At 38.5% G+C, this 21,695-nt stretch overlaps 1 protein-coding gene across 1 annotated transcript in view; it reads left to right on the forward strand.

Annotated features, from left to right (window-relative positions):
- nAChRa1 (nicotinic acetylcholine receptor subunit alpha 1) overlaps window positions 1-21,695 on the forward strand; it is an 88,675-nt gene that overhangs the window by 50,006 nt on the left and 16,974 nt on the right. The window contains 2 exon segments of the mRNA NM_001109918.1: window positions 4,930-4,974; window positions 19,530-19,639. Of these exon segments, the coding sequence (NP_001103388.1) occupies window positions 4,930-4,974; window positions 19,530-19,639 (155 nt within the window).

The following is a 21,695-nucleotide window of genomic DNA, read 5'->3' on the forward strand; positions in this document are numbered from 1 at the left end:
ACTCTCTGGGATATTATTTAAATATCATTTCAATATTAAACAGTATAAGCCAAATAAAATCGTTGTATTGTGTTTCGAAACTGTAACTTAAACTTTAAAGAAACGACCATTGTCTAAAGTTCCTTTGAACTTTGTATGTACTGTTTATGTTCATACCTAAATTCGCTGTTTACATTTTGCTTATTAACTTTAAGTTTTTAGCATGAAAAATAAGGACTAGTTTTGCAGTCCGTACCGGCTACTACAAATACTTCTATTATATAGTACATATTGACATGATCATTGATCATTGGTCTAACGTTATCGACTTTACTGAACCATGAACTCTGGTTTGAGTTCTGGTCGGAGTTAGTATATGTGTCAAAAATAAAGCCTTCAGGCCAAATATCTTAGTACATATATTTGGATTTGTATCACCATTACACAGAAAAAAATCCTAGCTTAAAGTTACCCCTGGTTGCACGCATTGTAAGGCAGTCCGGCTGAGAACCACCATACTGTCTCTTTATGCTGCGGAATACTGATGCGTCCATTTGAAGGGTGGGGCATCCGTTACACCAATCTAGACTTCGACCTCATGTCTCAAAGTTGGTCTCAACATTCACGATGTGTTTCAGGCCATGGCTTTGTTATAGGCAATTAGCTTTTTCGCTAAGCACAATAGTTATATAGAATGAAAGATGATTAAGAAATTTTGTGCCGAAAATCTATAAAACTCTGCACTGAGATTCCCTTCCAGGTATTCACAGTAACTTATGACTGTCTTTAAACGACAACAATTTTGCTGGGTACCAAACTTGAAATGTCACCAATTGACTTTTAAAAAAAACAAGCATGTTCATTGATCAGCAGCTCAATTCGAATTTTAATTCAATTTCGACTAAAAGTTCTCACGCGAACGGTGACGTGAGGTCTTGGAATGTCCATGAAAATGAACGCAGTACCGATGAATACATATTAGAAACAAACGCAATCAAAAACATATCTATACTAATATTATAAAGAGGAAAGATTTGTTTGTTTGTTTGTATTGAATAGGCTCCGAAACTACTGAACTGATTTGAAAAATCCTTTCACTGTTTGAAAGCAACTCTATTCCCGAGTGACATAGATTGAATTTCCCGATTGAAAAAAATTAGGGATCATTACTAAAACTCCAATAATGTAACCCAAGATGTAAAAAAATTACCTAAAATATTCTTTACATCGCGTGCCCTGCGAAAACTATTGTTGATAGAATAAAATAATGAACTACGACTTTGTAGAACACATTATTATTTACAAAAAGTGTCGCAACAGCATATGTCTAATCATTATAGCTATGCCACAATAAGTGTGTTTTTATTTAAAAAAATAAAACAACGTCAAATATCGTTGAAATTTTGGAACGAAGTTCCTTATCGCGCGTTGAAAGGGGGCTAGACGGAAAAAATTCTTACGAAAAGTTGTCACGACACTTTTTAGATCCGTCATTCTGACCAATCAACGTGTAGGCGCTTATCGCGTGACATTGCTCGTATCCGATTGGTCCGCGTAATGAGTACAGTTTCTCGAGATAGCGTTTCAACAATAGTAATTTAGTTCATAGTATTGTTTTTTTCTTATTCATAATGCCGTAATTTATTATTATAATTTAAAAAAAAAATTACAATTCCTTCATTAATTAATCGAAAGGAACTTCGTTCCATCCGGGTGTCCCTTGACACCTCTGAAGTTTTTTTTTGTTAAAGACCCGAGCGGAGCCGGAGCGGGCCGCTTGTCTCTAATAAGCACCTTTGTACTAAATGTAAGCGAAACCTCATCGCGCAAGACATTTCCCATCGGAAATGGCGTTCGATAGGACACACTCTACGGCGCAGCGGAGTTAACGCAGCATCAATCGCGTTTAAGTGGCAACCGCTGTTCAGAAGAAGACCTGATCGCTCTGCACATACTTGGCGACGCATCTTGGAGAGTGAGATAAGGACTGCCAACGTGACCTGGAGTGATGACAAGGAGCAAGTGCGAGACAGAGTCAAGTGGAGACAACTTGTGAGGGCCCTATGTGCATGGATACCCTAGGACTACAACAACAACATAATCGAAAATATATATTATTATATATATTTTTTATATATTATTGCTTAGATGGGTGGACGAGCTCTCAGCCCACCGGGCGTTAAGTGGTTACTGGAGCCCATAGACATCTACGACTTAAATGCGCCACCCACCTTGAGATATAAGTTCTAAGGTCTCATTATAGTTACAATGGCTGTCCCACCTTTCAAACCGAATTACTGCTTCACGGTAGAAATAGGTAGGGTGGTGGTACCTACCCGTGCGGACTCACAACAGGTCCTACCACCAGTAGGATTTCACTGTTGTTTCCAAATTACAGGCGACGTACTGCAATTGAACTAAACTCCGAAGCGCCAAATGAGTTGCGACCAAACTAAAATCCCGTTTATACAGACCAATGACCAATATTTGATTTACTAAAACAATCTCATGTTCCTTTTATCCTGATGTACGTGTTGAATTCGATCGTTTACACAAAACTACATTAACCTCGGGCATAATTCGCGGCAGCCGCGTTACGTTATAATATCAAAGGATCCTCGTATGCAAAATAAACTATCGGCCCGTGAGGGATACGTGTAGCGTTTTCATGGGTTTTGAGTATTAACACTTGATTGATCATCGACCCTTCGCGCGAGTAGATACAACACATACCTCTGTCGATACTGTTTAGTTTACATAACAAAGTGTACGAAGGCTATAAAGGTAAAGGAAAGCAAATAGTATTTACACCTATATAGAGCTTTATTGGCTTTTGTTAAAAATAGGCTGTTCATGAGATAGGATGTGATTATAAAATATATAAATAAATGGATGTGTAGATTTTTACTACACAGAAAGTGGATATCGGAACTTATAGACAACGCTAATGCTGCCGCTCGTCTTTTGAAGTCGTCGTGGCCTAAAGGATAAGACGTCCGATGCGTTCGTGCACCGGTGTTCCAATACCGCCGGCGGGTACCAATTTTTCTAATGAAATACGTACTTAACAAATGTTCACGATTCACTTCCACCGTGAAGAAATAACAACGTGTAACAAAAAAACCAAACTCGCAAAATTATAATTTGCGTAATTACCGGTGGTAGGACCTCTTGTGAGTCCGCACGGGTAGGTTCCACCCTGCCTATTTCTGACGTGAAGCAGTAATGCGTTTCAATTTTGAAGGGTAGGGCAGCCGTTGTAACTATTCTGAGACCTTAGAACTCATAGGTGGATGGCCGCATTTACGTTGTAGATGTCTATGGGCTCCGGTAACCACTTATCACCAGGGGGGGCGGGAAAAGGAAAAATAAATAATAAAAAGCTTTAGGTCGAAATCTCAATTGTAAAGCATAACAGCTCCTACAATCCTTCGAAGGGGAACGCATGACTGATTTGTAGTAATTCGTCGGAAGTATCTTGACTAGCAGTATTAGTGATTTAGTCTTTACGATAACAGGATACGCGCGCTTATCTTAAACCAGGGATCACAAAACATTGTTAGTTCTATCTGTGTGTAAAGAAATGTAATTGTCAATTATTTATTTTTATTGCCCTGCCATGGTGAGTGGTTACCGTCGCCCATGGACTCCAGCAATGCCAGGGGTGTAGCCAAGCCACTGCCTACCGCTTAATACTCTCCACAAGCCTCTTTTAAAGAAGGACATGTCATAGCGCTCGGGAAACACCATCGAGGGAGCTCATTCTATAGCCGGATGGTACGTTTTTTTTTTACCCTTGCCCTTGTAAGCAGACGAGCATACGGCCCACCTGATGGTGAGTGGTTACCGTCGCTCATGGACTTCAGCAATGCCAGGGGCAGAGCCAAGCCGCTGCCTATCGTACGTGGCAAAAAAGACCTCTGGAAACGCACTGTCGATGAACGCAGCGGTTCCAGATAATATGGATGAACTCTGCTCCGTTTGCGGGAGGTGCGATGATAAGAAGGAGATGAGTGGGATCATCTCAAACAATTCCTCAGAGCACTGTGTGTGTGTGTGTGTGTGTGTGCAACAAAAATATGTGTATTATTCAATTATGCATAAATTATGCAAAATTAGTCGCTAGTTTCAATCTCGACGAACAAATTATGCGAACGACGTAAATAATTAAATCAAATTAACAAAAGCGAAACTGAATTTAAACTGTATTTTTCTCGTTGCAGTTACAGTTTTTTTTTACTCGATTGAACTTGTGTATGCTAACATTTATATATGTAATGTTGGATCTCGCGTTTAATCTATGTACATTGTTGGTATGTTGTTGTTGAATTAAAAAAGAAAGATGTGTTTTAATTTAAGCTTCAATTTAATTTTAATTCTATTTGGACTTTTTGGCGGGAACGCGAGCAGTGAAGTTGTGTGATTTGTTTTATTTTGTCTATTTAGTGCTTTTTCAGGCTTAAATATGTAATAACGGTGGTTTATTAACTGTTTAATATCTGTGACAGTGCAAAATTTTGGGAAAAGGAAACAAAGCTGCTGGACGTAACTTCTTGAGATCCTCCAAAAAGTCCACTAAAAAAATCTCGGTAAATGATCACCATTTTACTGAGATTATTCTTCATCCCATATCATTTCACTTAATTTCATCCCAGTTGATTAATGTTTCAAATTAATCATCTTTATTTTCATTACCCTCCATATTATCATTTTTCTTAAAATTAGGAATATAAATTAAAATAATTAAAATAACACATGACTTAAAGGTCTTAGTTACTAGGTGAGAAAAACCCAAAAAAAAATTTCTATTTTCATATCATTTGTCTTATTGCAAATGATTTCATTGTGACAATCGTCCATGCCATTTAAAAACAATATCTGTTTAAATAACATCAAGAGCTAAATCAATTTGATTAACAAATTTCTCATTCATGTTTTCTTTCTTTTCAGAATCTTAAGAATCAAATCATGACAACGAACGTGTGGGTAGAACAGGTAAGCAAAACCTATCCAATATTAATACTATAATCTTTTTTAGTTTTGTACGCCAATCACAGTTATCTAGTAAATTTTGAAGTATAGAGATCTTCAGAGTCTGACCGAAATTAACGCTTGACTACTTTTTGAATTTAATTTATTGCAACTTCAACTATCTTTTCGGTAGCGTCAAATCAACATGCCTATAACAGTTCTGTTGTGTCTTATGTTCTGATTTGAGCAGTGGGACAGCTTTCCTGCAATACTATTCACGCTCGTCGACCATTGAATTATTTATTTATTTATTAGGCACACAACATTACAAGCTAAAAAGATACACAAAAAATAACAAGTAAAAAAAAAACTGGCTGGAAACATAAGCCATGTGCGCACGACTAAACAAGACAAACGTGCTGAGTTTGTACACAATGGTCTTTACAACTATACGACAAAACAACACCATAACGAAAACTAATCTAATTTCAAACCAAATCATATCAAATAAAAAAAAAAAAAATAACATTAATGAAAGTACACACTTGTTGAACGTCAAAAAGAACTACCGCCTACCGCCAATTCACAAAAACGAGCCTCCGTCCTGAGAAGAACTGGCAAGAAACTCAGTGGACATGTTTTTTTTTTTAAATATTCATTTTTACAAGATCTATTATAACGTAACAATTATTGCAATGTTGAAATGCCCGGAGCGAGCAACTCATTCCTACTTTGTGTAATCTTCTACATAATCATTGACTTTATAGTAACCTTTATTGCACAGATGTTGTTTAATAGTTTTCATAAACCTATGTATGTGTAGGTACTGAACATCTTGTGGGATTTTGTTGTACAGACGCACACCCGAATGAATTTCGTATCTTATATAACATACTCATCGGCATATCAAGCTTGTGTTTGTTCCTAGTATTTCTATTATGTAAGTCAGAATTTTTAGGAAACTCCTCAATATGCTTACGAACATACATCAAATTTTCGAAAATTTTATAATGTAAAGAAATAATTTTACTTAAAATATACATTAAACAATTACACTACTTTACCTACTATTAACATGGAGGATGCCCTTGAACATTTTTATAAACGTCACTAACCTACATGTAAAAATATCCAACTCAGTTGACGACTTTGCCAATTCGTTATAGGCGCGACACATTCGGGTAATTGAATTATACCACAACGTGAAAACCGTCACCCGATCTACGGGTAAGATCGATCTATGAGCGGATAATTACTTAAATCGTATGTTCCGTGATGAACTGTCCCCCTTAATGGTATAAAGGACGTAAAAACAAAAATACTGACTGCGGTCAACCAAATTAAATGCCGAGCTATGATATTGTAGTTGTCCGAACGATGGCGTTAAGCCACAAGTCTTAGCCCACTGAGTTTCTCACCGGATCTTCTCAGTGGGTCGCGTTTCCGATGGTAGATTCTGCGAAGCACTGCTCTTGCTAGGATCAGTGCTAGCAGCACTCCGGCTTGAACCCCGTAAGCTCACCTACATGTTAGGGCGAAGCTGAATAGCCTCCCAAGGCTAGGGATGGTAAGAGAAAAAAACACAAGGGAAAAACGCAAGTAAATAAAAATACAACACGAAATTAAATATTCATTGTGGACAAACAGAGTATAAAGGCAAAGATCCGAAGTATCCTTCATAAATAACGTAACTATAGTTTTATAAATAGTACCTTTAAGAGCAGAGGACACAATTTCCGTCCAAGCGAACCCTGACAAATGGCCGACGTCCCGGAAGGGACGGTTCGCTACAAGAGCCCTCGCTCACTCAACGGACACGTCAACTCACACGTGACTAATAGATTTAAGGCATTTTGTTTGGCGTGCCGGAATCTTTACGATCTGATCGCGTGGAACCTTGTACTTCCTCTGCTTTTGTCTCTAACTAAGAATTGTTAGCATTCTTGTTCCCAATTTCCTTCAGAATTCTTCATAATCGAACGAAGTTAAAAGAGTTTTTATTCAAAAATTACAATTTACGGCTGTGGTCAATACGTATGAGATTATTCTAAATTGTTTAATTCATCAAAGCATTTAATCCCATACAGAATAGAGTTCTCCGAAGTTCATTAATGCTGACTTCTTATAACATATGGTATAAGAATTCTGTGTCTCGTAATCGCCACGAGTAGTAATCTCGGAAATTGATTCTGTCTGCTTTTGTTCCAGCTCAATACGTAGCACCAGAGTTTCAACTTAATACACGAAATTCCTTTGCTCATTTATCCACACTAGCATTCCAGAGTTTTTAAAAAAAATTGGATCTGGTACGAACCCTCTATAAAATTTCAGCAATGCAGTTGATGTGGCATTGATAAAATCCTTGAGCCTGAAAAACCACTAGCGATATGTGGCAATGATCAAATCTTTGAGCCTCGATAATCACCATAGGTGAAATAACAGCTGTTCAGATTATTCAATGCAAGATTCATAAATAATTTCTTGTCGTTTATCCAATGTTATATAACATCATCCACACTTTACGTGCAAATAACGTATTTGGCTTTTAATGGCTTCTCGTTTAACACAGTATGTGTTCCCTTCACAGAGCTATAAGATAACATAATTACGGCTATTTGAAATCGGGGAATGATTCCTCAACTTAAGAAAGACTTTACTGAGACATAAAAAAAACCATAATTTAAAAATCAATACCAACCGAACTATCTATCCTATATTTGCTAAAGACATTCATCATATATTCACCGGAATCTACGACGGAATACATTGAATAAAAAAAAAAACTTCTGTCCTTTTTAGGGACACGCTAGATCGTATATCTCTGTCCTTCTCGAAAAGTCTCTGATGATAATAAAAATGTTATGATCGTAACAACTTTGCGATTTATTTGTTGGAGTCGATAGTTCCTCATGCCAAGTATTGAAGAGTAAACATAACTTGCGAACACTTGTTATGTAACTCGCTTGCTTTATATATTGTGTATGTAGTATGTTTACTAGTGGTAGGACCTCTTGTGAGTCCGCGCGGGTGGGTACCACCACCCCGCCTATTTCTGCCGTGAAGCAGTAATGCGTTTCGGTTTGAAGGGTGGGGCAGCCGTTGTAACTATACTTCAGACCTTAGAACTTATATCTCAAGGTGGGTGGCGCATTTACGTTGTGGATGTCTATGGGCTCCAGTAACCACTTAGCACCAGGTGGGCTGTGAGCAAATCCATCCATCTAAGCAATAAAAAAATGTAGAGCGATGGAACAACAATAATAGTTATTAGATTGACCATTAAGTTTTCAAATACTTATAAAATCGGTACGGAAAGACGTAGCGTAGTTTTTTTTTTATTATTACTTACATGGATGGACGAGCTCACAGCCCACCTGGTGTTAAGTGGTTACTAGACCCATAGACATCTACACCATAAATGCGCCACCCACTTTGAGATATAAGTTCTAAGGTCTCAGTATAGTTACAACGGCTACCCCCCATCCTTCAAACCGAAACGCATTAGGCGCACTAGGTAGATAGGCCTCCCACAAGACCGACGATCCATTGAGATTCGCGGGGATCCGCTGAATGCAAGTACCGCAAGGCCGATCGTTGTGGCGAATCTTAGGTGAGTCCTATATCCAGTAGTCGACGTCTGTGGGCTGAAAGATAGATATATAGAAAATCGATAACTGAATGGCTATTACCATTCATCGTCATCAATCATCGAGTTCCGTTCTGATTCAATGTTCAATGCTATGAAAGCACATTCTAATATTATAAGTAGCTAATAGTACATATCCTATAGGATGATCATTCCACGCAAACTGAGCGTCATCAAGCACTTTTTGTTCAAGTTCTGCCTCGCGTTATGTCGACGGTGCACTTTAACCAATCCATCGACCCAAATCCAAACAATTTCCAAATGATCTGTAAGAGATCGCTCTTAGAGATAAGACCGCCAATTGTACGTTTTTTGGAACGAAGTTCCTTATGGGACGATGGGGAGGCGTACCCTAACCGGGAAAAAACGTACGTAACGTAAGATTTTTATTAGTAATGCACACAGTGTACGACTTCACTTTGTAATAACATACAAAAAATAACATATTTTTTATCATTCATTGACTACGATCTCAGGGCGTTCGTTTGCGCAATACACTAACACTTATGCAAACAACCGTGAATGAAGTGTACCACAATAAGTTCGCACGTTACCGAACGATCGTGGGTTGTTGCGAAACCTCCAGTTTTATTTTCTTTATAGCTCGAATAGAACTTAAAATTAATATTTTTATAATAAGGAACTTCGTTCTTATCCGGTGTCCCTCGACACCACACATATTTTTTTGTGTACAATGAAGAATACTCTCTCTCTCTCTCTCTCTCTCTCTATCAATTGAATGATATGATCCAAGCTCATACTACACCACTGACATACGTGATCTTAAATTGGTTTAGTCATTGCGGTAATTCCTATTTACGAGTGCTTAAAGCAGACCGACTATATTATCTATGTTATTGGATAGTTTTCTATCTAATTTCGCAAAAACCTAAAACGGCAACACCCAAACGACTTAAGCGATTACTGGACCTATAAAAACGTGATAAATATACGAAGATAATATCTCTCGTTCCATATTACAACTGGTGGAATAGATGTGTATCGACGTGAACCATAACTCGTGGGGGTTTTTGCTCGAACTGTCCCTCCCAGAGCATCATAAATCATCCCGAGGTCGGCTTACCTCTCAGTTAACACGTTTTTGAGCATAACGCGGCTTATGTTGTGTGCAATATATGGTGGAACACGAAAATCAATGTATGATATTCGCGCAATTACATCGAAAACAGCTTGTTGACCTGTTTTCAATAAAACCGGGGCATTTTGAATTACCTTAAATATCTAAAAATATGGTAAACTTGTTTCTATGCAGGCTTAAGAAATTTTGAGCATATTTAAAATTATTTTTGCGGCTCAATCTCGGGTTTTAGCTGTCGTAGAGCATTTCTTTATATCAAGGTCCTTAGATCATGACAACTGTAAAGTAATGGAAACATCAAAACCCATTTTTGATGTTTCCAATACTTAACGTAAAACAAGCGAAAAGTAAAGAAAATAGTAATTTAATGATATTTTATCGTAAATAATTAAAAATGATTATGTTTGATCTATTTCTTATACATACTTTTAGAAAGTTTCACGCGCAAGTATACACTAACGGAATTTTAAAGTCAATAATAATTCTGAATTCAGATCAATAATTCAGAAGCATATTCCTTATTCTTCGCCAGTGTTGCTTGTATACCCAGTTTCATCTATAAGAGAGACCATGCGTTATCCTTATTTCGTATGCGTTGATTTTATATCTCAAGGTCTCGTTGGGTTCTCGTGACCCCTTACGGGGCATTGTTTGGCCCTCCGGGAAACTTCCAGCTCCGACTGTGGGTCCCCTGTTATGCTGGACAGGAGCGATGTCTTTGCTAGTTGTTGTATATATGCATATGGTATGCTGATGTCTGAGTGTGGGCAGGAGATAGGTTTCGGGTGCTCGTGTGTCCAAATACAGAGCACGTGTTGACGGATCTTCCGTCCTCTTTGCTGGTCTTCTCTTCAATCTCGAGGTGGAGGAATTATTTTAATGTCGCCAATAGATAACGTTAGTGGTAAAATTAAATTGCGCTATCGATGTGTGTTTCAAAAAAAATTATGAGTGAAATTATTTTGATTATATTTAGCCCACTGAGTTTCTCGCCGGATCTTCTCAGTGGGTCGTATTTCTGATCCGGTTGTAAACTCTGCGAAGCACTGCTCTTGCCAGGGCCGGTGTTCGCAACACCTCTGGTTCGAGCCCCGAGAGCCCACCTACACGCTATTAATATATCTTCTCAAGGCTATCAGCATAGGTAGGAAAAAAAAAGATTAAAACGCACATCGATAAACAACCAGTGGTGTTACACAATATAATAGACAAGTAAACGTCCAAGGATCTTCGAATACGCTTCATCACGCCGTGAGTTCTTCATGGTCCAAGGAGCCAGACCGTGTCCACCTGTGATTCGCTGACAGACCTTCGTAGCTTGTTTATATTTAAGAAAAAGATTTCGACTAGACAGTTTATTATGCTTTTAAATATCATTTTTTAATAAATGTCTGTTCGTTTCGTAATCACATTCACATTACCTCCCTTTATTCAATATATACTAATCCAAAAACAATTTCAGAAGCCACAAGATATCTCTTATTAAATTAATTCCAGCAAGAATTTTCTTATTAGACGACAAAACAATCTCGAACAAAATACTGTTTGAAACATACTTGAACGTTGAATGTTATCCTAACAAACATTTCAGAAGATCACAGCTCAAAAGAAAATATTCCATTCGAAACAACAATTACAAAAGCATTAAACGCATAGACGAAACGAATTCTTTCCGAGTTAGAGCCGAGAGGGCGAACTTCCTGGCATTTTTGTTTTCAACAATCCAGCGTTACGAAAGGTTTGTTTTGCGCTTTTTTGATGATATTTTCGTGTATACAAAGTTAATACGGTGCTTCGTTCGCAACAGTCTGAATTGTTTTCGTAAACATTCGTAACAACACACTTTTGGTCGAACTCTCTTCAGCTACAGGCCGTTTCGATGTGAATTGGAGCTTTTAAAAAAAATCCTGAACAAGGCACACCGCACTATGGATTTTGGAACTTCAAGCTCGAACTACGAAAATATGTAGTTTTTCTGTTATTTTTATGTGCCGTTTCATTCCTGTACATAAACTTGGATGCTATCAATAAAGCTTACAATTTCATGATTACAAAATGTTTCTGCTCGCGCAGCTATTTAGCCCCGTCATGACGTATGCAAGCGTAGTGTTCGCTCACGTGGCCCGCACTAACTTGAAACCCCTTTAAGTCGCCAAAACGGGATTGAATATCCTGTTTTGGCAGGACAGCCGTCGGAACACCATGGTCCCTAGGGAATGTGGATCTCCATGATGACCTGGAGTTTGACTCAGTCACTAAGTATCTACAGTTGGCATCATTGCGCCACTTTAAGAAGGCGGCACGATATGAAAACCCTCTTGTCGTGGCCGCCGGAAATGTGGCCTGTGGACCGAATGGTAAACAGTCGACGTCGCCTTAAACACGTCATTACGGATCCTCCCGATCTATTAACGATGTTTTTAGGTATCTCAAGCACCGGTCACCGTCCTCGCCGAACCCGTCGCTTGCGACCAAGGGCTCGACGAGTAAATTAGCCCATAAATACAGCTCATCGATTTTCTTGCCGGATCTTCTCAGTGAGTCGGATTTCCGATCCGGTGGTAGATTCTGCGAAGCCTTGCCTTTGCTAGGGCCAATGTAAGCAATACACCCGGTTTGAGCCCCGTGAGCTCACCTACATGTCAAAGAGAAGCTGAAATAGCCTCTCAAGGCTATATATATATATATATTAGTTTTCAAGTATACTGTATATTCTACATAATGAGTCCGTAAAATAAACAACCCGACTATTTACTTGGAACCCGACCTAGAGCATATAGAATACCGAACTTTATATCGTAACAAACGGTCGTATGCGCGCCATAAAAGGTCCTAAAAGTTTGAACGTGCGTGGGCACTTTAAATTACTTCATCAAGTCACGACCTGTCCCATTTACATTCAACCAATTTAGGAGCGACGACAGAAAAACCCTCGCTTCCTATAACAAAAAAAGTTCCAAAACCTAAAGTTCCGCTGAAAAGGGAGGCCACAGGAAATGGCGGAGAGTGAGCTCGGTCAATTGAAAAAAACTCTTGGCGATTCCCCCGGCCCTGGGGGCGTGCTAAAAACTTTGAATTTTTAATATTAGAACCGGGTTTTGTGTCGGAATATTATGAACCGTTTCATTCGGTGCTTTTCAATTGTCGATAATGTGGGTGTCGAGAGCTTGATATTAAAACGTATTCTTGTTTTGTGTTTTTTTTTTAATAAAACCGTATTGCTCTCTGAGTTCGTGAAGTATATTTTTAAATTTGGAAACTGGGAGAATCGGGATGGTCTTCATAAAGAGTTAATATTGATTCCTTCTGAAAAAGGTTTAAGTAAAAATTCTTACAGCGTAATCACCCACTTTTTGTCGGAAAACATGGTTTAAGTAATGTCCTTAAAAATAGATATCAATATTTCACTTAAAATAATTATGTACCAATGTATGTATGTATGTGCATTTAATTTTGAACTGTAAAAACATGCAAGGTACTTGTAGGATTTAGATTAGTTCTTAAAATTCATAGTCGTGAAACTATGCGGTAGTTCGATTCTAAGGCTGGTATAATAAAGCAATTCATTATATATTTTAATTTTCCGTGTGTTATAGTGAATGCCGTCAAATTTATGTGCATGTTTGATTAATTATAATTAATTATCTTACCCAACCATTGGTGTTTGGTTAGTTCTGCCGTGAACTAATCATGCATTTACTGTTGATCTTACTTAATTGACCTCACGTAACTTCGACCTCATGTCTCAAGGTAGTAATTAAAGTTGTGTATAGTGATTCTGATAATGGCTGTAGTACTGAAATCTTGATATGTATACATCTTTATTTTGTAAATATCTATAAAGACATTCATCTTTCAGCTTAGAAATATTTGTATTAGCACACACGACCTCTATAATGGTTCATAAACTAAACCTATTATGGTAAAATCAAGCAAAGGAAACAATGGAAGGGCAAACGTTGAAAGGCCCAAGCTATTTGTGAAGTCCTATAATAATAAAGTTATTTTCGAGAACACAATAGTAAGAAGGTATACCGGTTTAGTGATTATATTAAATGTGAACTAGCACTGTAACTTTAAACTGGATCCTTAGCAGCCTTTTGGATTATGGAATAAATTGTTAGGAACGAAATACGTTGATTACATTGATTACAATGATTACATTGATTACATTGATTACATTGAATACATTGATAACGAAATAAATACAAATTTGAAGTCGTCGTGGCCCAAAGGATAAAACGTCCGGTGCATTCGTATCTAGCGATGCACCGGTGTTCGAATCTCGCAGGCGGGTACCAATTTTTCTAATGAAATACGTACTTAACAAATCTTCACGATTGACTTCAACGGTGAAGGAATAACATCGTGTAATAAAAATTAAACCCGCAAAATTATAATTTGCGTAATTACTGGTGGTAGGACCTCTTGTGAGTCCGCACGGGTAGGTACCACCGCTCTGCCTTTCTCTGCTGTGAAGCAGTAATGCGTTTGGGTTTGAAGGGCGGGGCAGCCGTTGTAACTATACTGAGACCTTAGAACTTATATCTCAAGGTGGGTGGCGCATTTACGTCGTAGATGTCTATGGGCTCCGGTAACCACTTAACAACAGGTGGGCTGTGAGCTCGTCCCTAAGCAATAAAAAAAATATACAAAATGATTCCATTAAAGATTTCACAATAGTATGACTTATGTTAATTACGACATTAATTCTAATAATATCAGTCGTTATTTGAAATCCAGAGATATTTGTGTTAACGAATACGTACATATCTCTAAAATGATTGAAAATGGCTGAATATTTTGATATTCAGAACTGGGTTTACAAAATGGAAAAAAGATTCGGCTATTGCGTTAAAGTAATAAATGCACTTCAGAAATAAACCGTTGAAATTAAGAGTTTAGATTATTTCGTGTATTACGAGAAACACTCTCGCGTCCGACGCATGCTCCATTGCCTAATTCAATTAAACAAAACAGGAGCCCAAGAGCCTTCGGGGTCCTTAATAAGATTCTTTAATACAAACAGTTGTGGAAAATGAAACAATTTCTCTCTTAACTTGTTTTATATTTGTTGATGACAGAATTGTATGAACGAAGTCGCGGTCTATCTGATGTTATGTGGTAGATAGATAACTTTCACCTTAACCTCGTCCTCCTCCTCCATCATCTTCAGATATGAGGTCAAAATCTCGACTGCCCTGTATAATTGTTCCTTCAAACCAAACCGCATAACTGCTCGATATACCCGTGAAACAGATTGACCATTGTAGTACGCTGATATCATATCCAGGAGAATGTTGCTGCCCGTTCTTCGATGAATTTCTTATTCGCCTTTTGCGATAACCAAGAACGGGAGGGTGTAGTACAAGGTCGCCAAAATACAGCCAAAATGAAATTGTTAGCGCCAAGCCACCAAGCCTTGTCGCTTAAGACAATATTATAATTGTCATTTACAAAATCTACTTAAATTCTGAAGGCATACCAAAATATCTATTAACTTTTTTATAATACTAATTGAATTATTTAACATATGAGTTTGCTTTCATATCTAGCGCATATGCGAATATATAGGAACAATATTCGTTCTGAGGAAATGCGTAATATTGTGTAGGGTATAAGTTTTATTGGTTACCACTTACTTATCCGGTTATTATAATTAAAACATTTTGGTTATTAAAAAAAAACTATAGTATTGATTTTAAAATAATTTTATGACACAAAGTTTAACACAAATGACAAATATGTAATAATAGTAATTAAAAAAATGTCAAAAGAACGTGAACAAAAATGTCAACAGAGCCCAAACACAAACAAAAAACTGTCACCTTGAGACTGGTTGGCGCAGTCCCAATTGAATTAAATAAATAAAGATTTACTAACAATCACGCCACGTTAACCGGCCCCGTGATAAGTTCGTAAAGAACTTGTGTTACAGGTACCAGATAACGGATATAAATGTAAGATTTTTATTATACACATACATATATTTAATATACATCCATAACCCTGGAAAAGACATTTATATTTATCATACAAATATCTTCCCTTGGCGGGATTCGAACCAGCGACCCCCTTGTGTAGTGACCATGTCACTTACCACTACACCAGACGGCCGTTAAATTTGGATAAATATTAATAATAAAATTGGAATAATGGTCAAGCGTAAACGCAGCGTTGGGCGTCCCCCTGCCCGTTAGACCGATAACTAGCGGCGATATGCTGGGAGAGATTGGATGCGGAAGGCGGAGGATCGTTCATTGTGGAGGACTATGGGAGAGGCCTACATCCAGCAGTGGAGAGATACAGACTGATGATGTAATGGTCATTCTTAAAGCCCAAATGCGCTATTGTAATGCAACAGAAATAAATAGCGACTATGAATTCTAGCGGACTTTATTACTTTGTGGATAAAAATCACTTGAACTACACACCTGAAATCGCTTACGAGGCCTACAACCAGCAAGGAAGTTTGCGAATCAAGTTTACCCAGACAAATTTAAATTGAGTTTTAGCAACTGTAATTCCATCCGGCTTGGTACAAAGCCAGTCAAATAATAATTGAGTTTAGTAGGAGTGATGTGAACGATTTAGATTAAAATGGCGACCTCCTTTTTGGGAAATGAAACAAATTACAAAATAGAAACTTCGGTCTTTACAATTTATTTCGAAAACTATGTTTTGATGTCTACCGTTTTATGTATTTGTATGTTTCTTAGTAAAAGTAAAAATACATTAAGTACATATCATAAGCATTTAATTAATTCAGTTCCGTTGCTGTACGTTGATTCCTTAAAAGAATGATTTTACATTCAACTCATCTATACAATAATGTCGTTACAAAGTAGATTCCTTCAAGAGTCGAGAAAGGCGTGTCATAATATTATGTCACATTTGTCAAACAAAAACGAGGCTGTATCAATTGGATACAGCTGTTCTAATAATCCCCTGAACATCTGGAATGTTTACTTCTAATATGACTTAAGTTCAGTAAAAAAATGGCCGAAACCATCAATACTCTTAAACTTGAACTTAAGTCCTTTGAGGTTTTAAGAATCAAAAAGTCAAGCTCTTTCGGGAAATCAAATCTATATCCAGTTACTTGGGTACATTAAAATTATAATACATATTGCGGACACGTTGAAAATTCCATTAAGTCTCAGAGGCTCAGGGCAATTATTATCATTGACAAAAGCTTTTAAGACGTCATTCTTGCCTCAATTCTGCTTATTTTACTTGTTAATGTCAATTTTGTTGTGAACCGTAGTGGAACGGGTGAAAACGCCTCAGATCGTTCCGGGAACTTAATTAATTTATCAAGTGGATTTTCTTTAATCTTAACTTAAACATGTTTATAGTTTCCTCCTATTCACGAGGTAGTATCGATTTTTAATTGGACATCGGGAAATAATTTCAAGTTAGTCAAGACCAGATTTTCAATAAACTGATCCAATGTCTGATGTTTCAGAGGAAACGTATTTGCCAATTGAAAAACTTTTCGGTCTGTAGCGTTCGATTATATTCGGCGCCAGATTTTCAATCGATGTCCCTGCACCGGAACCTTAGTAGGTACCGCAATTTCCGACCTCAAACCGCGAGTTCAAGTCAACATCTCCTTTTATATTATGTCCTTCAAGGAAAATACTTTACTGGAATATCTCGAATTCTAGTCGAAATTTGAAGTAACTGCCCAACTTGAATTTCTTGGAGACAATTTATTTGTACTTTTCCTGGAAAAAAACTTCAATTTCGTTGTTGAGTTGGTTTTAGTTTCTCAATGTATGGATCCTTATCTAATAAAAATAAATACAAAAAATTACTCAATTACAAAATAGTTTGTATGTTCTTTTCTGTTGTTAATAATTTTGATTTGGGTAATGCTTAATTAATATATTTTTCTGTGGTTTCTTTTGAAAGTCAATGTTGTTGTACAAATAAATTAAAATTCCTGAATGTACGTTTTAAAAAATTATTGAGATTTATCTTAAAATTCAATATGCTTAGGCATTGGACGGCAAATAGACATCATTAGTCTTATTAATTTAGCCGTTTTGTTTGATAGCGTTACTTCGGGGGTCTTGTACTTAAAACACGACGACTTCAAAACTTTACATAATATAGACAACGATAGTAAATAAAATGTTCGTTAATCTTCTTCTTGCGTCAATAATCCTCAATGATGAGCAGAATGAGGTCGTGGCCTTCTTTAATAACCTTTTCCTGGATGTTCCTGCGCGAAAGAGTTTTGAGTTCTTTGGACACATTGCCAACAATAGAGGTGACAATTTAGAAAAGCTGCTGGTAACAGGCAAGGTATGTGAAGAAGGCCCAGAGGCAGAAGTCCAATGTACTGATCGGAACAGATATGCTCTACTCTCAACAGTCCACGATGCTATCCGCACAGCCGAGAATAGGTAGGGCTGGTACATGATAATCCATTCGTTGATAAATAGACATTATTCTGGAATACTAACTAGATATCTGTTATAAATAAAAATACCGAACACTACTCACCAGTCTGTCAAAAAAGTTGAGCATTGACAACCATTTTGAAATTAATGAGATATTACTGCCACAATTTTAACAATACTCTACGGAACATTTGGCATCGCAAAAATTTAAGTATACAATCAATTGATTGTAAAGTTGCGAAAAAGTATGAGCACCAGAGAATCCTACAGTGATTTTAGTATTAAAAGGAGTGTGACTTCCACTACCGCTACTTTTTTACTCTCGATAGATGAGCTCACGGAACACTAGTGGGGGTAGGGATGATTCAATACATTTGAATTTTTTATCAGATCCAATGAAGTTGGTGACGGTAATCACATTGTTATGTCTATTGGCTCCACTAACGACTTTGGCCAAACTTGTCACTGAGCGCACACAATTGCATTACTGCAATATTTTTTTTGCGGAAAACAAATAGTCTTATTTTTAAATTAATCCTCTAAACTTAATAGATTAGATTAAAACATCGATTAGAAACTGTACAAAACAGACACAGGATACTAAGGATAACATTTAATATTAATTACACGTAGCTTTAAGCCGTTTGCGGTTTCATGATCAGGCTAATTTCATTAAGGCTTAATACGCAGATAATTTACAAGGCTGATAGGCTGTGAAATTTGTAGTTACGAAGGATTAAGGTGTTCAATGTAGAACACAATTACATTTTCCGCTATTTTGTGCTAGGATAGGAACATGGTAATAATCTATGTGCTAAATATTGCCACAAATCTTGCGATAGGAGGTCTAGATCTGAATTCTATAGCATAATGACTGTCCCACCCTTCAACTACTGGCTTACAAATGCACCTTGCCCCTTTGTGGTAGAGGTCATTCGTGAATGTTCAAACACATAAAATAGGTGCCTAACTATTTGATGAGATTTTGGGGTGTGCCTTTACAACAATAGTCCACAGGACTTACAATTAATAACTATACATATGTTTAAGAAAACTGTGAAGAAATGTTTGTGCAAAATACTTAACGCAGCACGATGTAGGAGAGAAAGTAAGGGTTACTTCCTTTAAGTACTATTGAAAGAAAACACCAAAAATTACTAGTAGTTAAAAAAAAACGTTGTCCGTGGAGTTTGTTGTTTCATTGGACTTTAGTATTATTTTCTTTGACATTCCACAAAATATTGACTAAATTTAGTTGAAAAATTGAAATAGATTTGAGTTTGAATTTTAACACGTGTCAAGTACATGTTTCCTTATAAAAAATGGTACTGAAATGGTTTTGAAAGCTGATGTAGTCGTAACGCTCTTTATCTATTATGTGACAACTACTTTATACAATCATCCTCAATCCTCTTGTTCACAGGAATGGAATGATTACAAGCTGAAATGGAACCCTGACGACTACGGTGGTGTGGACACGTTGCATGTGCCTTCAGAACACATATGGCTGCCAGATATCGTGCTTTACAACAAGTGAGTACCAATACAAGACATTCAGACATTTTTAGTCAATACTCCTTTTTTATTTCTTTAAACTTAAAATACTTGCCTGGTGTATTTTAAATACATACATACATAAGTAAAATACATACACGTCAGACCTCACCGTCATATCACCGTCCTGCCTATTTCTGACGTGAAGCAGTAATGCGTTTCGGTTTGAAGGGTGGGGCAGCCGTTGTAACTATACCTTAGAACTCGTCTCAAGGTGGGTGGCGGCATTTACGTTGTAGATGTCTATGGGCTCCGGTAACCATTTAACACCAGTGGCTACAAACTACAAAAAAAGGTCACAGGCGGGCGTTTCACGATGCTCAGTAGGAGGCTGTGAGCTCGTCCACTCATCTATCAAATAAATAATAAATTATAAAATGCAAATGTCCAAAGTTTTCTCGCATCCATCATAAGATTGTAGGGCTAATTATAAAAGGGTAAGTATCATTTACAGTGATATTTTCCCTGCACACTACCTATAAAGGAACACTACAACGAATAACCAGTTGTTGGGCTAAGCCTCAGGGATACTTATGTCATTCCGATAGAGGCACCCGTCACGTGCGGACGTGCTCATCGTCCACTCGATCGCCCGGTCTTTGTTCGCCCGGCTTTTGTTAGCCCGGCCATTGTTCGCGCGGCCTGTGTTTGTGGTACATCTGCCGACTAAGTGCTCTTTCTGGAAGTTTTTATTTGTTTTGTTTCCTTTTGTTGTTTCTGTGTTCGTGGTACATCTGCCGACAAAGTGGTTTCCTGCAAGTATTTATTTGTTTTATTTCTTTTCGTAATTTCTGTTTTGTTGTGCTTTTTCTTTGTCCTGTAGTAATCGCGCCGCATTGCCACCTGTGTTCAATAGAACCGCTCAGGTCCGAGAAGTTGGGGCCTCGCCGCAAGGCGAGTGTTTTCAAGACCCGGGGCCGCCCCACCTGGGTACTCAGCGATCATGGACGCTGTATTCGCGGAATTCCTCCGACTTCGCCACCCACAGCTCGCCTCGGAGTTTTTGGCCTTCAAGGCCAATCACACTGCGAGCCCTCTCGAGGACTCCGCCGCGCTCGCTGCTCCTGCGTCGCCTGTACCTGCGTGCAGAGCTTCTGCATTGAGCACCGCAGCCTCTGTCGTGCCTGCCGCTCCCGTGTCGCCTATACTGGCGAGAAAAGCTGCTGCGTCGTCCGCCGTGACCATCGTTTCAGCTGAGCGATCATCCGCGGCCTCCGTCGCGCCCTCTAAAACACCTACACTTGCTCGTAGGTCGCCTGCACCCGCCTCCTCGTGCTCCGACTCTGACTCGGACATGGAGGTCGACCTCGCCCCCGCCTCATCGACGGATGGATTCACCCTGGTACAGAAGGGTAAGAAGCGTGCCGCGGAGTCTCGAGCTCCCGCGGCCGCTAAAATTAGCAAAGCCGTGAACGCGTCGCGCCCCCGCCCTCAGACTCCCGTTGCGCCCCCAGCCCGTGCCACTCCGTCGCCGCGACCGGTGGCACAAAATAAAACCCAGACCCCTCCCCCGGTTATCCTTCAGGAGAAGGCAGCTTGGGATCGAGTTTGCCTGGCCCTTAAGGCCAAAAATATAAATTTCACGAATGCCCGTAACCTCGCGAACGGCATTCAAATTAAGGTTCAAACACCCGACGACCATAGGGCCCTCTCTTCTTACCTCCGTAAGGAGCGTATAAGTTTCCATACGTATACGCTCCAGGAGGAGCGCGAACTCCGCGTTGTAATACGCGGAATCCCTAAAGAGTTAGATGTAGAGCTCGTAAAAGCCGACCTGTTAGAACAAGGCCTACCAGTGAATTCTGTGCACCGTATGCACACCGGTCGCGGTAGGGAGCCATATAATATGGTTCTAGTCGCTCTCCAGCCTACCCCCGAGGGTAAGAAAATCTTTAACACACAGACCGTCTGTAGGCTCTCTGGTATCGCTGTCGAAGCCCCCCATAAAAAAGGCACTCCTAGCCAGTGCCATAACTGTCAATTGTACGGGCACTCTTCCCGTAACTGTCACGCGCGGCCCCGATGTGTTAAGTGT

The sequence above is a fragment of the Bombyx mori genome, chromosome 21 (assembly GCF_030269925.1).
Source record: "Bombyx mori chromosome 21, ASM3026992v2".
In the NCBI taxonomy this organism is placed as follows: Eukaryota; Metazoa; Arthropoda; class Insecta; order Lepidoptera; family Bombycidae; genus Bombyx; species Bombyx mori.